The following is a 24928-nucleotide window of genomic DNA, read 5'->3' as shown; positions in this document are numbered from 1 at the left end:
TCGTTTAAAGGCAAAATACATTGAACATCGATTATCTCTAAAGGTACATTTTGCGGGTTCGCCCTTCTCTTACGGAACGCCTCATATGTTCACACAGGACAGTTTGTTCCAAGAGCGTGATAAGAAGGCTACTAAAGTGTATAGTTGAAGCTGTTTTGAAAATAATTTCATTTCCTATTGCTCGTATCTGTAGTCAGTATTGACGTATATTACGTCTTCCCAGCAACGAGTATAGCCGCCTTTCCCGGGATCAATAGTGGAAAAAAAAAGCGCCGGAATTTCAAATCCTTACTGTAACAACACTCAGCCACAGCCGAATGCTAATGTTATTAATGGTTAGTCCATGAACAAATGTAACTTGCGTGACCACGTCCAATGAAGCCACTTTCCCTTTGCTACTGGCATGAGGTTGTCGAATTTGCGTTTAAAATTAGCCATGTCAACGAACTCTCTCAGTAATATTTCGACATAGGAGCAGCTACAAACCTGTACTACCATTCTTTTCTTTTCTAATCGCGAGTTCTGGAATTTTAATGTGATAATGGATGAAACATCTTGAGTGAGCCATAGCGGAAAATTTGTTGTCAGCTGTGACTGATTTCCGAATGTCGTTTCATAAGAGGAGAAAGTGCAGCGTCCGACAAAAAGATCTAACCTTTTTAAGTTGGCAGTAACTGTGGATAAGACAGTCGCGCAGCGGTGGGAGGATAGGGAATGAACGTCATTATTGATGCAGTTTCAGTTGCAATGCATCCGTGGAACGCATCGCGTCGAGCGTTTGTCGTGGAGATGTTTTTCAAGACAAATGATTCAATAGTTCTTACGCAACGTAAGTTCCGACAACATTTCAATATGGGTCGACATTAGCGAGTTTCCTGCCGTAACACAATTTTATTGTGGGTCAACAATTTCAGAACGATTTCTTCAGCATCAAAACATAAGTCAACAGGAAGGCCAAGGTCCGCTTGTACGTCGTAGGCAGGATAGTACTGAACTTCAGAGTCAGGCTCCAGGAGTGCATTATAAAAATTGGACGCCATTTGGAGGGTGTAATTTTCAAAATTTAATTTTTTTCTTTTGTATCAGTAAATGGCAATAATGCCTCTTTTCGATAAAAGAATAAAAACCAACTTACATTAAAATACAATAGTGTTGTCTCGTTTCGAAAAAAAAAGGTAAGATATTTTTGTCGGATCCTGTATATTACATGATCTTCATTAATTACTCGTATTTCTCTTATCATAGACCTATACTCTCCATTTCTAACCGAAACAAAAATAAAAGACTCAATCCAACATAACTGTAGGTTTATTCCTGAAACTAGTTAGAGATGTGAAGTGAGGGGAAATGTGTCATACAGAAGAAGGGGGGTCAAGAATTAGAAGTAGGCCTAGTATTTTTGGTATAATAATGGGTGAGGAGTATGATTAGTGGAAGAATTGATGACGGGCAAGAAAAGATTAGTGGAAAATTGCAATAATAAATTGAAAATAAGTAACGACCTAAATGACTTGTATGAGGGCGTTGTAACGCGGGGAGACGGCACTGTATAATAATAATAATGTGAAGTGCCGTCTCACCTAAAGGTGTGTTGCTTAAAGACAAATATATTCAATCATTCATTCATATTTCTGAAACTGGACGACGTTTCGTACGTGCACGTTTATTCCTGATACAGCGCAGAATAATTTGTACTGAACATTTCCTTTACAATAATTACAGTCACATGACTTTCCAAGGTGTTTTCAGCCTCATGGTTATGAGATCTTCTTTCGTGAGACGGCATAATATCGTAGAGAAAGTACTGGGAGAATATCCTGCGCCTTAGCATCGTAGTCTACGGTATCATGCCTGAAGGTCAATGTTACTTATGTCCCGCCCACTATAGAGACATAGGCCAATTTTACACATATTTTGTATAACTTGTTGCTTCTTTGACAGGTTAGGTTTGGTTAGTTTAGGTTTTTATTATAGCCTACCTTGCATATATGATTATAGCGCAACATTGACAGCGATAAAAGTGAAATATTCGTTCAGTGGCCGTTGGATATTCTACATTCACCTGCCTGAATATCCATTACGGAATGAGCTCTACTCCGAGTTCTCATGAGGAAGAAATTTTCTCATAAAATTTCAGCCAGTGTGTGAGACCTGTGCCCACCCAGCATCTTGATGAATATGGGACGCTACAATAGGTAGTGATAATTGGTTGTCCTCACCTCTAGTAGTGTATGTGTTTTTGTGCTAGCTGAAGTTGAACCCTATCACTCTCACTGGACACAGGTTTTGATCTCTTATGCTTAAAACCAGTGGCGGCTCGTGAACTTGTGGATTGTGGGCGCTGCAGTAGATTTTGGTATATACAAATTTCACTTCAATATTCTCCGCAAGGGAAAGTTGAGATAAATTAATATTCTGTAATTCACACACACTCATGCTTGCACATTTGCACTGGTTAAGTTACGGTACTAAGATGTCACACCAAAGCAACACTCGGATATACTGATGGTCAACAATTTTCTAAAACTGGAAAGAGGTCTCTTTCGTATTTTACATGTTATATCAAAAGGATTCTACTCCTGCAAACATTTTGAGTTAAGGAGGCTGGATATATAATAATAAGGCAAAAGAGGATATTAATTTCGTTATATTAACTCGATAAGATTCTACAACAATAAGTATGTGAAGAGAAAATAAAAATTTTGTCATTAAGTTTCAAGGGAATAGAGAATCTATTTGACGTAGCATTACAATAGCTGTGTGGGAGGGGAGGAAGGATCTTCCCTTGTAGCCTGGCTCTGTAAGCCACTGCAGCGAAATATGGGTTTTAAACAGCGGCAGTTTCCCTCTGCTTCCCTTCACCTCTCTACCCCCTGACCATGCAAGACACACACTCTATGAGCTGTCCCACCCTGCAGACTCCAGGACGACTTTGAATGCAGTGTTAATTCCAATACAGTCGATGCGCAAAACTATTATGCATAAGATAATAGTACATATTCCAGGCCAGATGAAATATAAAGCAATTTACTTAAGAAAAGCTATAAAAAATTGTTCTACAAATTCAAATTCAAATTAAAATAATTTTTATTTTCTTGACAAAGCAGAGAGTGCTGCAGCTCCGCAGCTCTTATGGGCGAGCCGCCCCTGCTTAAAACGTTACACAGGCTTTTGCAAAATGAACTTTTTATTTTATTTTATAAATCCTGAGCATAATGTAGGCCTCCACAAAAGTTTCCTTTCTTCAGCCAGAAAGTGATTCATGGATTAGGCTACTCTCGAACCTTTTGTAGGCCTTCTATATGTTTTATGTGGGTAATATTAAATATATGTAAACTGATCTACATAAGGAGGTCCCACACTATCTGATTTGATTCCAAGTGTACACTGACCACAAGCAGTTAAATTTAATTACTGTACTGGAGATCGCTCCACGAATTACTTAGTTACTGGGAGAATATCTTCCGATTAAATAATATTCTTCGGTGTCACACTGATCAGTAGGGACAGTATTTTGGACCAAGGTGTGCAGAGATAAGGTTAGTTGTCCACAGACTATATTGTAGCGACGCGACTTTGTCACAGGTAGGACTATCAGAAAACAGTTGCTTCTTCTTTGTGCTGCAGTTGACGTTCTATTCATAATTCAAAACTATTAGACTTCGCATACTGTTTACAATGCATTCTAGTAATCAAGGCTAATCTGTGATGACTTTTCATACAATTTCAATTATTTGTTCATTTATTTACTTGATTTATTTTTACTGGCAGACTTAGGGCCATAAGACCTTCTCTTTCTCCCAGTCGCAACAAAAATATATGGCAAATATAGTATAAAAAACAATGGAATAATAATAATAATAATAATAATAATAATAATAATAATAATTTGTTTATTGAGAAATTACTTGTCGATAAGTTTATTACGCACAATATATTTAACTTTATTTCAATCGGTAATTATGTATGGAAATATAGGATGGGGTAGCTCATTTAAATCCAATTTTAATCCACTTTATTTATTACAGAAGAAAATAATTAAAATATGTCTTCATAAACCTATTGATTTTCCATCTCAAAATTTGTTTTTAGACTTTAATGTACTTAACGTAAGACAAATTTATTACAGTATATTGTATTAATAAAATTCATACATAAAAATCGAAATAATTTTGAATTGTATTCTCATAGTTATGAAACAAAAGGTATGAATTCTTTAAGATTGTTTGAACCAAAATGCAAAACTGTTACAGTATTTAATCATAGTAGTAATTTAGGCCCAAGAATATATAACAAATTTATATTTAAATATCCTAATCTTGTCAATTCGAATAGTTCTAGTATTAAACTTAAAAAGTTATGTATGGATTTTATAAAAATTTAAAAATTGTAAATTTAAATTTATATACTATAATTGCATAGTAGACATAAGGCAAATTGTATTGTATACTTATTAATTTCAATTCAGGAATCCGCCCCTGAGCACGAGTTCTCCTCTTTCAGGGGCGAGATAAAGTTGTTTCTGTATATATTATATATTATGTTATAATAATTAGCAATAAATAAATGAATAAAATAATAATAATAATAATAATAATAATAATAATAATAATAATAATAAAATGTTTTAGTTCAGTTACATTCAATTATAAGAGCTAACCAATTACAATTTAGTTTTAAATAAGACAATTTGGATGAAATAAATAACTAACATAATGAAGGAAAACTGATATATTAAAAATAAACATAAAAATCTACGAAGATGTATTAGAAAGATGATCGTTTTATATTCTATAGACGAAAAGTAGATTTTTTGACAATCGGCTTTTAAAAATAGTCAAAGTCTGACTGTCACTTCACACAAAGTATATTACGCAATTTTTAATATTACACTATCATAAAGAATGTAGACTTACATTGAGCAAACATATTTACATTATTATAGGCTACACTATTTACAAAATAAATAGGTTATAGTATTATAACCTGAACTGCGGCAAAATCTCCCTACACAAGATATCAAAGTCCACACCTGTGGAGTAACTGTTAGCGCGTCTGACCGGTTTTTCCGGGGTTTTCCCTCAACCCTATATGAGCAAATGCTGGGTAACTATCGGTGCTGGACGCCGGACTCATTTCACCGGCATTATCACCTTCATCTCATTCAGATGCTAAATAACCTGAAATGTTGATACAGCGTCGTAAAATAACCTACTAAAACAAAAAGAAGATACGTAGGACTCGGGGTAGCAAGGCAAAGACGGAGGAGTGGTTACTGATATACTGTACACTGTACAGTACCAGCACAGTCTAGTATAGTCTATACAGTCACAAAGCTTAATACGTAGTAAACATTTATTTATTTATTATTTTGCTAATAATTGTAACATAAAATATAAAATATACAGAGAAACTTTAGCTCGCCCCTGAAAGAGTAAAACTCGTGCTCAGGGGCGGATTCCTAAATTGAAATTAATAATTATACAATACAATTATAATTAATAATTATACAATATAATTTGCAATTATAGTATATAAATTTAAATTTACAATTTTTAAATTTTTATAAAATCCATACATAACTTTTTAAATTTAATACTAGAACTTTTAGAATTGACAAGATTAGGATATTTAAATATGCATTTGTTATATATTCTTGGGCCTAAATTACTGCTATGATTAAATACTGTAACAGTGTTGCATTTTGGTTCAAACAATCTTAAAGAATTCATACCTTTTGTTTCATAACTATGAGAATACAATTCAAAATTATTTCGATTTTTATGTATGAATTTTATTAATACAATATAATAAATTTGTCTTACGTTAAGTACATTAAAGTCTAGAAACAAATTTTGAGATGGAAAATCAATAGGTATATGAAGACACACTTTAATTATTTTCTTCTGTAATAAATAAAGTGGATTAAAATTGGATTTAAATGGGCTACCCCATCCTATAATTCCATACATAATTACCGATTGAAATAAAGTTAAATATATTGTACGTAATGAACTTATTGACAAGTAATTCCTCAATAAAACAAAATAATATACTATTTTACGTAATTTATTACAAAGGTAATTAATGTGTTGGTTCCATTTTAAATGATTATCGAAAATTATGCCTAAATACTGAACTTCAGAGGACTCTTAATAATCGGACATTTACTCTGTATAAGACAACAATCAGAATTATGTAATTTAATACTTAATATAGATGTAGGAGGTTTGTTACAATTTTCAGATAATGAGAATGGAATAATTATGGTTTTATTTTCGTTGATAGAAAGATAATTTATGTCAAACCATTTTTTATTAATTTAAGTCCATTATTTGAATTATTATATGCATCATACCAGGTTTTTCCACCAAAAAGTAAAACTGTGTCATCTGCATAAGAATAGTGAACACCATTGTATTTTTGTAAGTCAATTTTTAATAAGTCATTAATATATATTAAAAATAGAATAGGGCCTAGAACTGTGCCTTGGGGAACACCTATATTAATAATTAAAGGATCACTTGAATAATTGTCAATTTTCGTTATTTGAATTCTGTCGTTAAGATACGATTTTATTAAGTTTAAAGCATTACCTTTGATTCCTAATAAGTCTAATTTCTCAATTAAGATATCATGTTTAACTGTATCAAATGCTTTTCTTATGTCCAGTAAAATACCAATACATTTGTTACTTTGATCAAATTCTCTAACAATTTTTTTAGTAACTTGATATATTGCATTATCTGTACTGAATTTTTTTTCGAAAACCAAATTGATTATCACTTAATATATTATGTTTATCAAGATAATTCATTAATCGAACTTTAATACATTTTTCTAGTAATTTTGAAATACATGAAAGTAATGATATTGGTCTATAATTGTTCATATTTTTTTGTCTCCTGTTTTAAAAATAGGTTTCACAATTGCATTTTTAAATTTATTTGGGAATTTGCCATTTAGAAAACATAAATTAAAAATATGAGTTAGAGGTTTGGCAATATAATTTATAACCTTCTTAAGTATTTTAGCACTTACGTTATCAGGACCAGGTAATACATTATTTTTTAAAGTTTTGGCTATATTGATTATTTCGTCATCTGTTACGGGGTAAAGATACATACAAGCATTTACTGAAGTTACATTGCTAAGGAAGTTGTTATTTTATATAGACGATACAATATCCAAGCCAATGTTTGTAAAATATGAGTTAAATTCTGTTGCAATGTGTATTTTATCACTTAAGATTAAACCATTTCGAGAAACAATCTCATTTAATTGTTATTTTTTATTTACTTCAATATTTGCCGCTTCTCGCACGGTTTGTCAAAACATTTTAGAATTATTGCTATATTTTTCTAATTTGATGGAGAAATAATTAGCTTTCGCTCTCTTTATTACGTTAGATAATATGTTACGAAATTTTTTAAATTTGTTTCTTTAAATAATATTAAATAGTTCTTTTCTTAATTTGCTTGCAAGTTTGTCTCTCGTACGGATTGATTTAACTATACCATCTGTAATTCATGGTTTAATCTTTTTAAACTTACTAGAAACTTTTTGAGTAGTTTTATTTGTGTGCTTTATAATATTCGTATTTAAAATGTGATAAAAAATTTCGATACCATTATCGGGATCATTACAACTCATTACAGTACCCCATGTTTCATTACTTATATCTAACAATAGGTCATCATAATTGATATTACTGTTATATTTATAAGTCTCAGAGTCTACAAAATCTACTTTATTAATAAATGTAATTAAAGCAGTGATAGTGTAATGGTCAGTAATATTGCTATGATAAACACTTGGTATAAATTCAAGTAGTTTGTTATTGGTTTTAAAGAAAATATGATCAAGACAATTTTTCGACTGTGGTCTAGTTACGGATTTTAATAACTGGTAAAAACCAAATTCATACATGATATTCATATATCTTTGCCCTAAGTCATCCATAGAGTCATCTAGAATTTGAATATTAATATCTCCAACTATAATGCGGTTATTAACATTTTTCTTGTTCATTAGAAAGCTTTCCACATCATTTATAAATTCAGTTTTGTTTAAATTGGGGGATCTATATATTGCCGTTAACTCAATAATAGTATTGTTGAAATTAAATTTGAAATGTATGCAATTTGAATTGAAAATTTCAATATCTGAAGCTGACACTTCAATATCATTTCTAAAATACACTACAATGCCATCACATTTATTGTATTTACAAGGTTTAATAAACTTATTATAATTTGGTATGTCAAAACCTATATCATAACGAAGCCAAGTTTCAGTAAGTATTATTATGTCAAAATTAAAAGAAAAGTATTGTAAGAAGGCACAAAATTCAGAGAAATTCTTTTTTATACTACGAATGTTTAAATGAATCAGTTTTAAATTAAGATGTTTACAGTTAGCAATATAATTATCAAAGTTAAGTAAGTCATTAAATATTTTTGTTGGGTTACACTTGATATAATAATTATCTACATTGTTATATAGCTTGTTGTTATCAATGATTACAGTTAAATATAAATAATACAATGAAAATAATCAAGAGGTGTAATTGCCTAACAATTACAATTTTTCAAGATCATAGTAATCAAACACTCTATTCACTTGGGAATTTTCATTTTTCCTAACAAAAATTTTGCAGTCTTTAACCCAAGTGAATTTGTAACCTTTTTCTCTGTGCATCCATAGATAGTTGCAATCCACTAGGATCGCTACTATCGCCTCATCACAGACAATGCGAAATAGTGCCTGCACAGTGTATTGTTCCTAGCACCCTCACAACTCAAGCTTCGTGACTGTATATACTAGACTTTGGGACAAGTATAGACATCTCTTTCTTAGTGAATGGTAGTGCATCGATATTCGTAACTGATGTGTTAAAAGCAGGCAAGAAACTAGTAGGGCTATAATATAATTTTAATCGTATTTACAGTAATTGTTTTAATTACATTTACAGTTCATTCAATTACTATGATATCCAACATGATAAATATACTATTGTGTATTAGCTGAACGGAGTGTCATTGTTTATGTGACGTGCCAAAACGCCATCATTTGTTTTTTGAAGTGTATGGTCGACTTGCATGCAACTTGATGTCAAAGTAGATTTTGTCGCAGCTCTGATTATGACAAAGTACCTTGCATTGCACTACATAACACTGTACATAATAGTGTGAATAATGTTTTATCAATGTAGACCTATATCGTTTATGATAGTGTAAATAGTAGTCTAAAGTAGCGTATTAAAGTGTACTTTGTGAAAATAATTTAATTGTAACTTAAATATTAGTGTAACTGTTGAAGTAGTTTAAGAATGTAAAACATAATTCTGAACTTGTAGGGATTAAGTTACACATAATGTGTTACGTGGCGAAATTTTAAGATCACTTTTTGAAACTGTTTCAGTTTACATAATGTTTGAGATAATGTTGTAAGAAAGATAAGATATTATTGATATTATGTTTAGTGTCAAATTTCTGATCTTTCTCTGATGATTAGATATGTAAATTGAGTTTGAAGAGGAGAACATTGATTTACTGATGTCTCGAGATTCACTTTGGAATGCTGTGTTGAGAATTTTTTTACAAGGTATTTAAGATCAAACATTTAATTTCAGAATGCTTGTTACCATAATGCTTTTTGTAGAATTGTTTTGTAGAATGACATCTTTATTTGGGTTTAAGTTACCTTTGAAGTAATTTTATGAAGTCTTTGTTCTGTATCTGTTTTAATAAAAAAGTGGTTACGTTTTATTCTGCTTAATTTTACTAAACAAGTGTCGCGTAAACAGTCAGTCAAGAACTTCGCTTCCGAGATGCGCGCGCGCCGTTCACTATAGTAAAAACTCGAGTAACACTTTAACACTTTGTCGTGGGACAAAGTACGGTCCCTATCAGTCTTACCAGGTCTTACTGTCACTTCATTCAAGTGTCACATTTTCAAATCTGTCAATTTACAATAAATATTTAGATGGAAATAATTCTAAATAGAGTTTGCTCCGTGTGAAAAAATAAAACTATTGCCCCGAAGTACTTGCTATGTGTGAAATATGTCTTACTTCATGAATAAATATAGAGCCAAAATTCTGTGTCCATGCCAATAGTTACTCCGTTTTCAACACTTGATAACACGTGTAATTACGACACGAATGTGTAGAGAAGAGTAAAAATATGTCCATTAAGAATAAATATCCCGTTGGTCGTCGCCCTTTATGTGTAACGATGTTGATAGACGTACTCATATAACATTCAGGTATATAATAAAGAAAACAATTAGTCCGTGAACTATTTACAAGAGCTAATAACTTAGTTTTCAAATGCTCAAAATTGGAAAACAATAAACAAACATATTTGAATGTGATATCATCTAATTCAGTAGTATACCACTGCAAATTTTCGTGTTTTTCTTATCAAAATTGGTAAAGGAAAACTATCACCACGGATACAGACATACTTTAATTACGAACAGCAATACATTTTGCAGTAATATACTTAATTAGAAAATGACATCATCCTTAAGAGAATTGTGACTTTGATCGTTTTTCCCATGTACTCTTCATTTTTAAAATGGATGGGTCAAGACGCCTGGCCTTTCATTACAATCCAAAGTTTAATAGATATAGAAAGTTATAAAAATATGTAGACAAAGTGAAGACGGAGTAAATAAAGAAAGACATAATCATAGTTTGATGAATAGTTATAATTACCGTTATTTTTCTTGAAGAGCAGAGGCCCTATCGAGCCAATGAAAGGATATGCTACCGGTCCGGGGATCAGATCCACTTTTCTGGCGAACTGCACCCTTATTCTGCGATGCAAGAAAAGTCGACACGCAATCACGAACAGCACCCCAGCCAGTACAAGCACGAGAGCATCCATTGTGTCGACAAATCCTCTGAAAAGAATCGATATATTATATAGATACAGTTAGTGACAATATTATTCGTACAGATCGTATTTTAAATTGCAGTATTCTATGGAAGAATAGCAAGGAAAAGGTCCTTTATTAGCAGAAAGAATCGTAGGGATAGAATCAGATTTGCAAAAGAGCACCTAAACAAAGAATAGGATTTCTGGGACAATGTTGTTTGGTCCGACGAAACCAAAATAATATATATGGATCAGTTATAGTAACCACAGTGTTTGTTTAGGTGATATATTGCAAACGAAACTCTATTCCATATTGCACGCTTTCGCTGGGAGTGTCTTGAATATCCGCATTACAGCCCTGATTTGGCGCCTAACGACTTCCATCTATTCTCAGCACTGACCAAAGATTTGGAAGGTCCAGAACGATGGGCAGGTCGAAACAGCAGTGCGGCGTTTTTTATAGTCAGAGCCATATAATATATATTCTTTGGAGAGACATTGAAAAGTAGTTATACAAACAGGACAGATGCCTCAACATCGAAGATGATTACCTGGAGAAGTAGGCCATAAATAAAGTTCAAGAATGTGTGAAGTAGGTGAATGTAAATGAATGACAAATTTTACAGCTATGGGAAAATTACTTATTGAACGCGCCTCGTACATGAATAGGTTAGATTTTGTGTGGAAAACCACTTTATCAACAAATATCGAGTGAATTTTATGGTTCGTTTTGATTAAAAATAGCGCCATACTGGTGCTTATTTCAATGTTTGCATAGAGATACACTTGTAATTATTTCAGTGTTTGAATAGCGAAGTCTTTATAATATTTCAGTGTTTGCATAGAGATATAATTGTAATTATTTCAATGTTTGGATAGAGATATCATTGTAATTATTTCAGTATTTGCCTAGAGATACGCTTGTAATTATTTCAATATTTGGATAGCGAAGTCCTTATAATTATTTCAATATTTGGATAGGGATATCATTGTAATTATTTCAATGTTTGAATAGCAACAATTAGAAATTATTTAGTCTTTGGATAGAGATGTCCTTGTAATTATTTAAGTGTTCGTATATTGACACTCTTGCAATTATTACAGTCTTTTGGTTAATTACAACACTGTAAAAAAAGTTGCCATGTAAGTAAGCAATGTCTATGTAATTTTTAATAAAAATAGGATATATAGGCGTCTTCTTAGCGAACCTCCCCCATCATTGTAATATAACAATAAGTTATTTACGTATTTTCTAATGTAGTCTTATATAAAATAACAGAGGTAAGTTTAAATACTGTAACCAAATATTGCTTCAAATATAAATGTTGTATAGGGTAAACATTGGTAATTTCGTGATAATTTCATGAAAATTAATTTAAAATGCAAATATGTAAATATATCCTTATTCAGATTTTTTCATCTAAAAGACGATAATTTGCTGTACAAATCTGGAGACATAAAAGATGAACACGTTCTTGAACAAGTGCCAAAAACCACTTTTACAACTTAAGCTAAAAGGTTGGTTATTTCGTGATAACCTTTGTAATTTCGTGATATTACATTGATAATTTCGTGAGAGGTAGAAGAATTGTGAAAAAATTCATTAAAGTGAAATGAAATTCTCATTTGCTGTTACAAGACTCCAAACATAGTAATTCCGTCTAATATTCATAGCAAGAAAACATAGAAATACATATCAGCACATAATAAGAATGAAATAAAAGTAAAAATTGAAATTGAAAAGGGATCTTCTTTGCTCTGAAAAGGTGAACACTTTTATTACGGACTTTACTATAGCCTATATTACTAGGGTAACTTCAAAAGTAATGCATAACATTTGTTTAAAAATTATATTTTTATCCTACAGCTTTGCTATTTTCACAGAATCTAGATGCATCCTTTAGGAACAAAATATCACTTTTCCACATAATCCCCGTCCCTTTCAACTGCATTACGTAACCTAGGAACGAGAACCTGTAGACCAGCACGGTAAAAGTCTGAACCAACACGTCTGAGCCACTCTTTAGCAGCGTGCACAAGGGAGTCATCTTCTAACCTCGTTCCGCGAAGGGATCCTTCAGTTTACCAAAGAGATGGTAATCGCACGGTGCCAGTTCAGGACTGTAAGGCGGATGTTTCAGTGTTGTCTATCCGAATTTTCTGATCTGGTCTGTGGTCTTGTGACTGACATATGGCTGTGCGTTGTCGTGTAATAGCAGAACATCCTGCTTCTCCCGATGTTCTCGAACACGACTCAGTCGAGCTTGAAGTTTCTTGAGAGTTGCCACATATGCGTCAGAATTAATGGTTGTTCCGTGTGGCACGATATCCACAACCAAGAGTCCTTCTGAATCGAAAAACACAGTAGCCATAACTTTTCCTGCCGAAGGTGCACTTTTGAATTTCTATTTCTTTGGTGAATTTGCATGATTGTCTGCCTCTGTCTCCGGTCCAAAATGGTGGAGCATTGTTTCATCTTCTGTCACAATTCTTGCAAGTAAGTCATCTAGCACTTATCATTGGCACTTAGCATGATAAATCAAACAGAAGCTACACTGAACGCATTGCGTCCCCCTTTTCTTTTTTGTTATCACATCTTACCTTCAGATTTCTAAAATTCGTATTGTAATACAATTTTTAATATAATATAAAATGTAACGCTTAATGCTCAACAAAATTTCGCTTACCTTTAGTAATAAGCCTGTAATGTAATTACAAACATCCACAAAATTTGTACGCCTGAGAAGTCGACGCTAGCTTGCTCTCTCCAAACATAAAAGCTCACTGAAGCAGCTACAATAGTCACACATAGCGTAGCTGTATGTTTCTGGAAACCGGACAACATATGCAATTCCTTGGCGGAAATTTGAATCTCATAACACCATTGGTTAGTTCAGGAAAGGGCAAAGAAAAAGTATCACGAAATAACCACTGCCACGAAATTACCAATGTTTACCCTAATACCCTATTGAATGTCTGTCCGGAAATCAAACTTATATAAAAATAGAAACACAGTCTTGGAATGTAGGCTTTCACGGCCGGCGTTGGTAGGATGCGTAGCACCGACAGACCACGGCCTTCTAGCCCGGAAAACACGCATCCTATAAAAATACAGTGTTTATCCGCAAATCAAACTTCAAACGTTCCACCACCATCATACAATTATTATGAGGTCACTGTTGGTGAAGGTCAGCACCTCTCTTCTGTGTCATGTAACCAGAATATTGTTGTACAGTTAACACTAATATGTCAATATTTACTTTTAGCGGCGAAGATACACTTTTGAGATCAATGTGCAATGTTCAAGTTTGATGAATATTACTATTAAAACTAATTTTCTAAACTCCTTATGATTTTACGCATTGAGGTTTCAGCTGTTCCATCAATAATGTCGTGACTTTTGTTTTTTTTTTCTTAAGTGTTTTGTTTACTGTTCGGCACAGAGATTCTGGCTGCGGAAATCCGATTATTCTGCTTCAGCATTTACATTCCCAGTCGAGTACTGATAAGCAGGATCAGAACCACAAGTCCCTAAATTGTACAAATCACTTCCCAAGGGAAATACCCCTGGTACTCATTTCTGTTAGAGGCTGAGTAACGTCAGGGTCAAAGTGCGGCCGGAAGTTTATATTTGACACGAATAGATGATAAAAATTGATCAGTAGTATTATATTCTCCTACATTATCTATGACTCTCTGCCAACGCTGGAGAAGTTTTAGATTTCGTGTCTGAAGAAATCTGCTGGTTTGGAGTTAAGTCCGGTCCAGACGCAACGGCTTACTTGATGTTTTACTTGCACAAGCAAAACGTTAGCGTGTAGATCAGGCATGTCAATTGATGCCCACAGGAGCAAGCGCGCGCTTTAGAGCCCAGGGGAGCCTGAGCGCTTTACAGCGGAAAGGAAAGAGACAGACGAAAGAGGTTGTATATGCAGCTTGGTCGAGCTATATTCAGGGATGGCCAGCACTGATTCAATAGATAAAGGGAAGAGAACTTATTAAAACTGTATCCATGTTAATTTTTAGATTTGCCTGAGAAGTATAAGTGCATTATAAGAATGTAAGTATTAAATTTAATACTCATTTTTCACAAGTTTGATTTTTTTATTCGAAAGAAATATTTTCTCAACTTTTCGTATACAAAAGTGAAATTTTCAGGTATAGGCCTATTTATTTAATAGCCTGACAGAATGTTTTCGTAAATCTAATATACCGTATATACATATAACTGAAGATAGTCTATTGAAAATTTTGAAAATATTCGCATGGAAATTGTTTGTAAGGAAATGAATTAACAAAGCAACTACTGTTACATCATAAGCAAAAGATACATGTCCATGTGTTGTAAAAATGTCAGCCCTATAGCTTCAGCAGATTTCGAAAAAATAATTTAATATTCTGATGATAGGAAGTTGCTCACAAATATCACCTTAAAAGCATAATGCGATAAGAGTTTTGTTATGTAATATTAGTTACACTTAAAACAGTACAGTGCCTAGGTAACTTTGCTTTGTACTGTAATATTGTTTTTATTAGTTTATTGATTACTTTTGTAAGGCTAAAGATACCATCAATATAAATTCCAACTTGTAATGTCATACTCAATATCTTTCTTTGGAATATCACTTTCTTTATGAATGATGTGTTTCATCCACTTAATACAGTATAATATTATACTACTATGGAATTTAAGTGAATATTTCTTCTTAACTCTCTATTATGTTATTAAGATTTAAAACACAAGTGCAATATTAAGAAATCAGTGTTAGTACTTTTGTTTTACAGACAATATAAATAATATTAAACAGAAAGAAGCCATATAAAAATAACGACATAAAATTTCACGTTCCGTTTGAAGTCTGTACACCACTGTTTTCTTAATCCAACAGTTTGCTTATTCATATACACAACCCTTCCTCTTTGCATACTTAGCGCTTGCTGCCCGCGCACGACGTCAAGGTCAGAAAAATGCGCTTGCTTTGACATCACTGGTGTAGACCGTAAAATAGAGAAATTTTTAGAACTTAACGAAGACTGAACACTGAGTTGGAAGCATTCACTTCTAAAAATCGCTCAATTTTACAGTCCACACGCTCCTTCTTACTTGCAACGTTTTGCATGTGCAACTAAAACGTCAAATAAGCTGTTGCGTCTGATCCGGGTTTTAAAGAAGCCGTCGAGTCAAATTTATAAAGCATCTTCGTTATCAAAGGAGTTCATTTGAAGATTATTGGATATAGAACGGAAAAGGTGGAAATATGACTCAAGCTTAGAAGATTATGGAGGATATGAAATCACCTCCCAATCAAGCTCCTGGATAGTTACTTTAGTAATGTTAGCAAAGTGCGAGCGTCCATTAAATTGTTACAGCAGCACTTGATGCTCTATTCCCAGTCATTTTTATTTAATTGCGGCCGCAAGGCAACTAAGTTTTTGGAAATAATTGTCAGCAGTTATGACACAATTTTTAGCCTTTTTTATCCACCGACGCATAAAACCATCTTCTGTGGATGGATGCTTTTTCTATGGGGTGTTGTGTTGGAACAACAGAACCATTTTCTTGCAGAGCTTACTCGGATGGCATTCTCCCCGTACACGCACAAACGTTTCGAGCCGCCTCCACTGTCTTTGCTCCTCTATTGGACTCGACCATAAGAATATGTCGAAAAGTGTTTGTTATTTTTTTTTCCTCCCTTGACATTCGAACTTACTTAGCCCACAAGTAGCAAAAATTTCTTCAGATCCGCAAAATTCAAGATGTATTTACAAAACAACACTCCAAATAATAAATGACAAATGACAGATGATAAATTAATAATCTCCTAACGACGCAGTGTTGTGATGAACAAAAACGTACGAATTTATGAAACTACCTAATATATCAAAGGACCTAATCGCAGTTTTATATTGAGATGTAATGTGCTACCATAACGTGCTTCTTCTACTGCTGTTATTTGCCAGCCTCCGTGTTATGTTGGTGAGCATGCTGGCTTCAGATCTGGAGGTTCAGGTTCGATTCCCGGACTCTACTCTCAGTGAATTTTTCTTGAAGAAGAAAAGTTGTCTGGGTGTTTAGAGTCTAGAAATTTGTACGAGTGTGATTGTAAGTGTGCCGATTTAATAATAATTAGCCAATCTTGAAAAATATGAAATATAATTATATCAGGACTGTTGCTGGGAAGTAACCTGAGCACAAGTTCAGCGTCACATTGTTGACAACTCCATCACAGCCGTAAAGCACTAATAGATGCTACGCCGTTAGTAACAACGAAAAAAAATATACTTGATGTGGTACCCTTTAGTGTCTATTCTTCCCGCTTTTATCGCCAAAAAGGGCGTGACCTTTATAATACGGCGCAACGAATTTGAAGCGTCTAAACTTTTATCTTTACGAAATGAACTGTAACCTAGCTGACAAGGAAACATTCTCATGGGTGGGAGGCAGATAAAAAAGTTATTTTTTTTCTTCCACTATGTTAATAATGTCAAAACAAATGCTTATACACATTTTGACGAAGATAGCAGTTCTTCATTAATGCTAATAAACTATCAATTGCATTATGAAAAGAAATATCAAACTTCCATTCCAAGTCCCAAATATCCTTACAGTCCCAACCATGCTCACAGTAGCAATGACGAATATCATAAACGTTTCATGCGACTATAGTTATTCGATTAATCCCAGACCAAACTTTTTGTTGATCGCGTTGAAATAGGCAAAAATCTTTGAAAGGACACATTATATTTATAACCTCTTAGGGTGCTAATCATAGACATTTCGCTAGCCCGCGCTACGAGCGTGCTAAACAGGATTCATATCATATATCATATCATATATATCATATCATATCATATCATATCATATATCATATCATATAATATCATATATCATATCATATCATATCATATCATATCATATATCATATCATATATCATATCATATATCATATCATATCATATATCACATCATATCATATCACTGATACTGGTTTATGAATACGAAAAACGTTAGTTCGCTGATCATCCACCGAAAGCCTGCGCTAAGAATGTCTATGAATACGTCCATAAATATCTATATAATGTATTTTTTTAATAAATGGTATATGGTATTCTTAATACTATAGAAGGTTTATTAAACATTTACAATTAAATATTACCTCCATACGGAATAGATATTAGTAACCAGCATGGATACAATGTTCTCAGTATATGCATATTCATTATACAAAAATGTCATACATACTTTTAAAATAAACCGTTGGAATACAAGCTTCCACTTATTCACACTGGCTTGCAACAACTAACATATTACAAAGACATGAACCGCCTTACTCCATCTCAACATTTGAGTTTGAGAGGATCTACTACGTAGTTGTACTCCTATTAGGCCTATCTTTCTTTGCAGATTTAAACATGATTGTGTAATGTGTTTACAACATTATTGACATACTTTTTATCTTTTTTCAAGACTGACCACTTGACTTTTGTTCCCGTTATATTCGGGTTTGCGGTTACTGTACGTTGCAGAGATTAGCAAACTATCACGATTGAAACGCCCTCGGTTGATGTCCCCGATATAGCAACATCTAACTGAACTTAGTCTCACGATGTATCTGTCCGAACGTCGCTAATTCCTTTGCACATCTGACCCAACTTACCAAATCTTTCGACAATTTGATTGGACGTTACCGTTCTCGCATCACTTATTGAAAGTCGTCGATACTATTACACACCTCAGAGAACATCGCTGATCTCAAGTCACACGTAATCGAAAGTCGATGTTGTGACACATCTCGCCGAACGTAGCTGATCTCGCGACACACTTAATCAAAAATCGCCATGCGACACACATCATCGAACGTAGCTGATTTTGCGACATACATAATCGAAAGTCGCCGATATCGCAACACATCTCACCGAACATAGCTGATCTCGCGACACACACAGCATATTCGAAAATCGCCATGCGACACACATCGTCGAACGTAGCTGATTTTTCGACATATATAATCGAAAGTCGCCGATATCGCAACACATCTCACCGAACATAGCTGATCTCGCGACACACATATTCGAAAATCGCCATGCGACACACATCATCGAACGTAGCTGATTTTGCGACATACATAATCGAAAGTCGCCGATATCGCAACACATCTCACCGAACATAGCTGATCTCGCGACACACACAGCATATTCGAAAATCGCCATGCGACACACATCATCGAACGTAGCTAATTTTACGACATACATAATGGAAAGTCGCCGATATCGCAACATATCTCACCGAACATAGCTGATCTCGCGACACACATAATCGAAAATCGCCATGCGACACACATCATCGAACGTAGCTGATTTTGCGACATACATAATCGAAAGTCGCCGATATCGCAACACATCTCACCGAACATAGCTGACCTCGCGACACACACAGCATATTCGAAAATCGCCATGTGATACACATAATGGAACGTAGCTAATTTTACGACATACATAGTGGAAAGTCGCCGATATCGCAACATATCTCACCGAACATAGCTGATCTCGCGACACACATAATCGAAAATCGTCATGCGACACACATCATCGAACGTAGCTGATTTTGCGACATACATAATAAAAAATTGCCGATATCGCAACACATCTCACCGAACATAGCTGATCTCGTGACACACTTAATCGAAAATCGTCATGCGACAACATCATCGAACGTAGCTGATTTTACGATATACATAATCGAAAGTCGCCGATATCGCAACACATCTCGCCGAACGTAGCTGATCTCACGACACACTTAATCAAAAATCGCCATGCGACACACATCATCGAAATTAGTTGATTTGCGACATACATAATCGAAAGTCGCCGATATCGCAACACATCTCACCGAACATAGCTTATCTCGCGACACACATATTCGAAAATCGCCATGCGACACATCCTCGAATGTAATTGATTTTTCGACATACATAATCGAAAGTCGTCGATATCACAACACATCTCACCGAACATAGATGATCTCGCGACACACATAATCGAAAATCGCCATGCGACACACATTATCGAGTGTAGCTGACTTTGCGACATACATAATCGAAAGTCGCCGATATCGCAACACATCACATCGAACATAGCTGATCTCGTGACACACATAATCGAAAGTTGTCGATATCGCTGTTGAATAGGAGGCTACTTCCCGCATGTGAGTAATGTCACTTGAATTGCCTAAATGGAAACGAATATTTTACGTGGGACATAATTTTATTGTCATGTACTGTAGTTCACCTGTCCGTCATTTGCGTGAACAGTCAATGAGAGGAAGGCTGATCAGACGGCTGCTGGTCATACGTCATTATGCCTCAGTAGAGGTGAACGATCATCCAACAGGATTGAGGTATCGTGTGGTGAACACGATGATCACCGTAAACATAGGCCTAATAGTCGCTGGTTTACGACACAGAATTTCGCTCCTATCGTATCTCCCCAATTTAATGATGCTGGGGTCGACGTGGTTGGCGCAGTTGGTATAACACTGGTCTTGTATGTCCGAGATTGCGGGTTCGATTCCGAGCCAGATAGATGGCATTTAAGTGTCCTTAAGTGCGACAGGCTCACGTCAGTAGATTTACGGGAATGTAAAAGAACTTCTGCGGGAAAAAATTTCGGCACACCGGCGACGCTGATATAACCTCGGCAGTTGCGAGCGACTTTAAATAAGACATAACATTTTTTTCCATAATGCTGGGTGGGAAACGATCCTATACACTTGTCAAAGGTTCATGAGAAAATCCTTCCACATGAGAATTCGAATCAGCACGCCGTAATGCCAGATCTAGGCATTATGCCTTAGACCACGACGGAAGCCACGACGCGGGACATAATGTATGTAGTATATTATAATGAAATAGTGACAGTTAGGACTTAAAGCATACATTCACAAATGTTGTGTATAAAAATATCGACAGTGCGATTTTTTTTACTCTTATCACAAATTCTATCTTATGTATAGGTCTACATATTTGACGTCACAAGAAACAGGTATTTGTCGATAGCTTTCGCATTTATTTTTGTCTGATTTTCCAAGTCAATATTTCCGCGGAGGTGTAGAGAAAGTGTAGAGTAATTCTACTCTTGACGAACTTTCTCCGTAATATATTTTCACTTCTTTCCAGAGGTCGAAACGCTTCAGAAATTCTCTGCCTTGCTTTGATATATTCAGAAATTATTTGCCTTGCTTTGATATATTCAGAAATTATTTGCCTTGCTTTGTTGTACAGATTCAGAGATGGGTTCCCTGAAGCAGCACTAGATTCACAATTTACTATAATGTCGGTAAATAGCCAAAGAGAAGATTCAAAGAAATTTTGGTCATTTACAAGCACTTTTTAGTATCTATGAAGACCTACAGATAAATCGTTTTCAAACTGTGTGCTTCGGTTTCCTACTGCGATGTCGATAACTTCAAGGTCGCCGAGTTTATTTGGCATTTCTTGCAATCTCGTGTCGCGGTAAAAGGTTTATCTCTTGTTGAGTGCTCATAATTTCGTTATTTTTGTTTATTAATCTCAAGGCTTCATCTCTTTGTAAGATCACAAATCGCCTTCTTTCGACAAAACTGAGACATTTTCATAACATCTTGAAGGGGGGAGCTGACCCTTCCGAACTGTGGAGAAACTTACGGATAATTGGCTTAGGAAATCCCAGGACTCAGGTAGACAGTGTGCCAGTTTCTCTTGACGAACTAAATGACCATTTTGCAACGGTACAGTCAATAACCTTGGATACGGTTGACAAACAGCAGACAGTTAACGAATTACAAATGACTCCAATTCCGGATAGAGAAATATTTTTCTTCACTTATGTCACAGAAACTGAAGTGAGAGCGGCAATAAAACGTATTACTTCTAAAGCTGAAGGTGTGGATAATATTAGTATAATATTATTGAAGAAAATATTGGACATAATACTGCCGACATTAACACATATATTCAACGCCTCACTCATAACTTCTACCTAACCGAACCTCTGGAAGAAAGCCTTTATCCGTCCGATCCCTAAAATTAAAACCCCATTATGTGCAAATGATTTCCGTCCAATTAGTATCCTACCTGCCCTATCAAAAGCTCTGGAACGTATTGTTCACAAACAACTAATGAACTATCTAACCGAACATGCCTTACTGGACGAATACCAATCCGGGTTCAGAAATGGACATAGTACGACTACAGCACTACTAAAAGTGAATGAGGATATACGTGAAGCCACAGATGAACGTAAATTAACATTACTGACATTACTTGACTTCAGTAAGGCATTTGATACAGTTGACACGGACCTTCTATTATGTAAATTAAGACTTCTGCATCTTTCTGAAAGTTCTGTTACTTGGTTTGAATCCTACCTTCGCGAACGTCAACAATGTGTCATTGCATGCGATTATTCTTCAAGATGGTGTGTCGTGAAATCTGGAATTCAACAAGGATCAGTTCTCGGACCTTTACTCTTCATGATTTATATTAATGACGTGACTAAAATGATAAAACACTGCAAATACCATATGTATGCTGACGACTTGCAAATTTATTTGCATTTCCACCCTGATGAGACTAGTGACGCAGTAAATAAAATAAACGAAGACTTAAATTCGATTTCACTGTGGTCACACAAATTTGGATTAAGGTTAAATCCAGAGAAATCGCAAGCAATCGTAATGGGACATAATCGTCTACGAAGTACTCTTGATAGTGGTACTATACCACATATAACATTGAATGGGATTATTGTTAAATACAGTGAAACAGTTAAAAATCTTGGCATTTTTATGGATAGCGATCTAAATTGGAACACCCAAGTAACACACACTTGCAAAAAAATATTTTCTCAACTTCACTCTTTGTTTCATATGAAAGAATTTCTACCACTTAGTCTAAAAAAGAATCTTATTCAGACGCTTGTAATGCCCCATTTTGATTATTGCGATTCCTTACTAACTAATGTAAGTTCACTCTTAGCTGAGAGACTACAACGTGTTCATAATGTGTGCATACGATTCATCTGCAATACTCGTAAATTTGACCATATAACACCTTCCCTCCAGTTACTTTCATGGGTGCGTCTGAAGGAACGAAGAACAATACATTCACTGTCTCTTCTATTTAGAATCATGCATACTTCTACTCCGAATTATCTCTTATCGCGCTTTCAATTTCTTACAACTCTTCGAAACCGACATCAAGCACTTCTTTCTATCCCTCATCATAGAACGTCTCTATACTCATCCTCGTACACTGTAGAAATACCTCGTCTCTGGAATTCGCTACCTAATGATGTCAGGGACTGCCGGACTTTATCACAATTCAAAATTAAATTGGAAAATTTTGTCTTGTTTAATGCTTTTTAGATATTGCTAGAAGTGTCGATTTGTGTTTTTTTTTACTCCAGATTAAAATCGCAAGTTTCTTGTTTATGTTAGTTAATTAGGATACAATTAATTATACTTAATCACTCATTTAAAGTTTGTGTGACTGCAACCTGTGTATATTTTTGTGTGACTTTACTTCGTTTATATTGTTTTTTTTTCCTTTTTATTTCTGTTATTGTATTTGTATTCCTGGTGTTGTGGAAGAGAAGGCCTGATGGCCTTAACTACACCAGAATAAATAAATAAATAAATAAATAAATAAATAAATAAATAAATAAATAAATAAATAAATAAATAAATAAATTATTGTAGCTCATGTTATACGAGAGGAGAAAGTTACATACTCTCTCTCTCTCTCTCTCTCTCTCTCTCTCTCTTGTACTGAATTTTGCACACCTCTGCTCCCTCTTACTTATTTGTTCGATTTCACAATCTTTCTCGCTATCATATCTTAAATACTCGGTCACAATATAACACGCTAGAAATTCCACTCCACACATCATATCTTTATTCTTCATCTTTCACTGTTGCTATTTCTATTCACTGGAATTCTTTACCATCTGAAGTCAAGAGCTGCCGAACTTCAATTTCTTTTAAATGTAAATTAGAAGAATATCTTTTGATGAGTTGCCAGACCTAACGCGTTGCAAATATTTAATGAAATGTATTCCACTGTGTTTATTTTTATTTTTTGTTTCTCATTTTTATTGTGTAATAATTTAAATCGTGTTTATTTATCACTTAATACCAATATGTATCCCACTGTGTTGTTTTGTTATTATTTATTTCTTTATAGTGTACATTTTATTCAATTGTTGGTTTCTGGTTTAATTATGTGAATTCTACTTTCTATTGTTATTTAATAGTAATATGTATTCCAATGTGTGTATTTTTATTTCTATTGTGTACATTTTTATTCAGTTATCGGCTTCTGATTTTATGTGATTCGTATTTGATTCTAACAACATTAATATGTATTGCACTGTGTTTATTTTTATTTTATGAGGTAAATTTTTATGTAATTACATCTTTTGATCTCATTGTGTAAATCGTATCTGTATGTAATTTCTTAAATCCGATTCAGTTGTATGTTCAACTATGTAAACAAGTTTAAATCCTGGTTGTATGTAAGAGAAAACCGTATGCCTTAACTCTGCCGGATTAAATAAAGTCATTATTATTATTATTATTGTTATTATTATTATTATTATTATTATTATTATTTATTACAGTTGATGACGTTTCATTAGCCATAAAAAAGCTTAAACCTAATAAATCCAAGGGCACTGATGGGATTCCTAATTTTATTATTAAGGGATGTTCTGATATTCTAATAAAAGGTAAAGGTAAAGGTATCCCCGTAACATGCCATGAAGGCACTTGGGGGGCATGGAGGTAGAGCCCCATGCTTTCCATGACCTCGGCACTAGAATGAGGTGGTGTGGTCGGCACCACGCTCTGACCGCCTTTTACCCCCGGGAAAGACCCGGTACTCAATTTTATAGGAGGCTGAGTGAACCTCGGGGCCGTTCTGAAAGTTTGGCAACGAGAAAAAATCCTGTCACCACCTGGGATCGAACCCCGGACCTTTCAGTCCGTAGCCAGCTGCTCTACCAAC

General features: G+C 34.4%; 1 protein-coding gene and 1 long non-coding RNA gene across 5 annotated transcripts in view; one reads left to right on the top strand and one right to left on the bottom strand.

The window, feature by feature from the left end:
- The window catches only part of LOC138712145 (uncharacterized), a 204356-nt gene that overhangs the window by 100121 nt on the left and 79307 nt on the right, over window positions 1–24928 (top strand). The gene's annotated exons all lie outside the window — the stretch shown is intronic.
- LOC138712130 (cytochrome P450 4C1-like) overlaps window positions 1–24928 on the bottom strand; it is a 74819-nt gene that overhangs the window by 45022 nt on the left and 4869 nt on the right. For 2 of the 4 annotated variants that reach the window (XM_069843588.1, XM_069843584.1), the window contains exon 2: window positions 10724–10911. In XM_069843588.1, coding sequence (XP_069699689.1) covers window positions 10724–10895 — 172 coding nt within the window. In that variant the 5' untranslated portion in view covers window positions 10896–10911. Of the gene's footprint in view, window positions 1–10723; window positions 10912–13573; window positions 13963–18129; window positions 18252–24928 lie in introns of those variants that run through there. The other 2 variants (XM_069843587.1, XM_069843585.1) reach the window with 2 other exon arrangements.

The sequence above is a fragment of the Periplaneta americana genome, chromosome 13 (assembly GCF_040183065.1).
Source record: "Periplaneta americana isolate PAMFEO1 chromosome 13, P.americana_PAMFEO1_priV1, whole genome shotgun sequence".
Taxonomy (NCBI): Eukaryota; Metazoa; Arthropoda; class Insecta; order Blattodea; family Blattidae; genus Periplaneta; species Periplaneta americana.
Note: the sequence above shows the minus strand (reverse complement) of the source record. Positions and strands in the feature narration are given on the sequence as shown.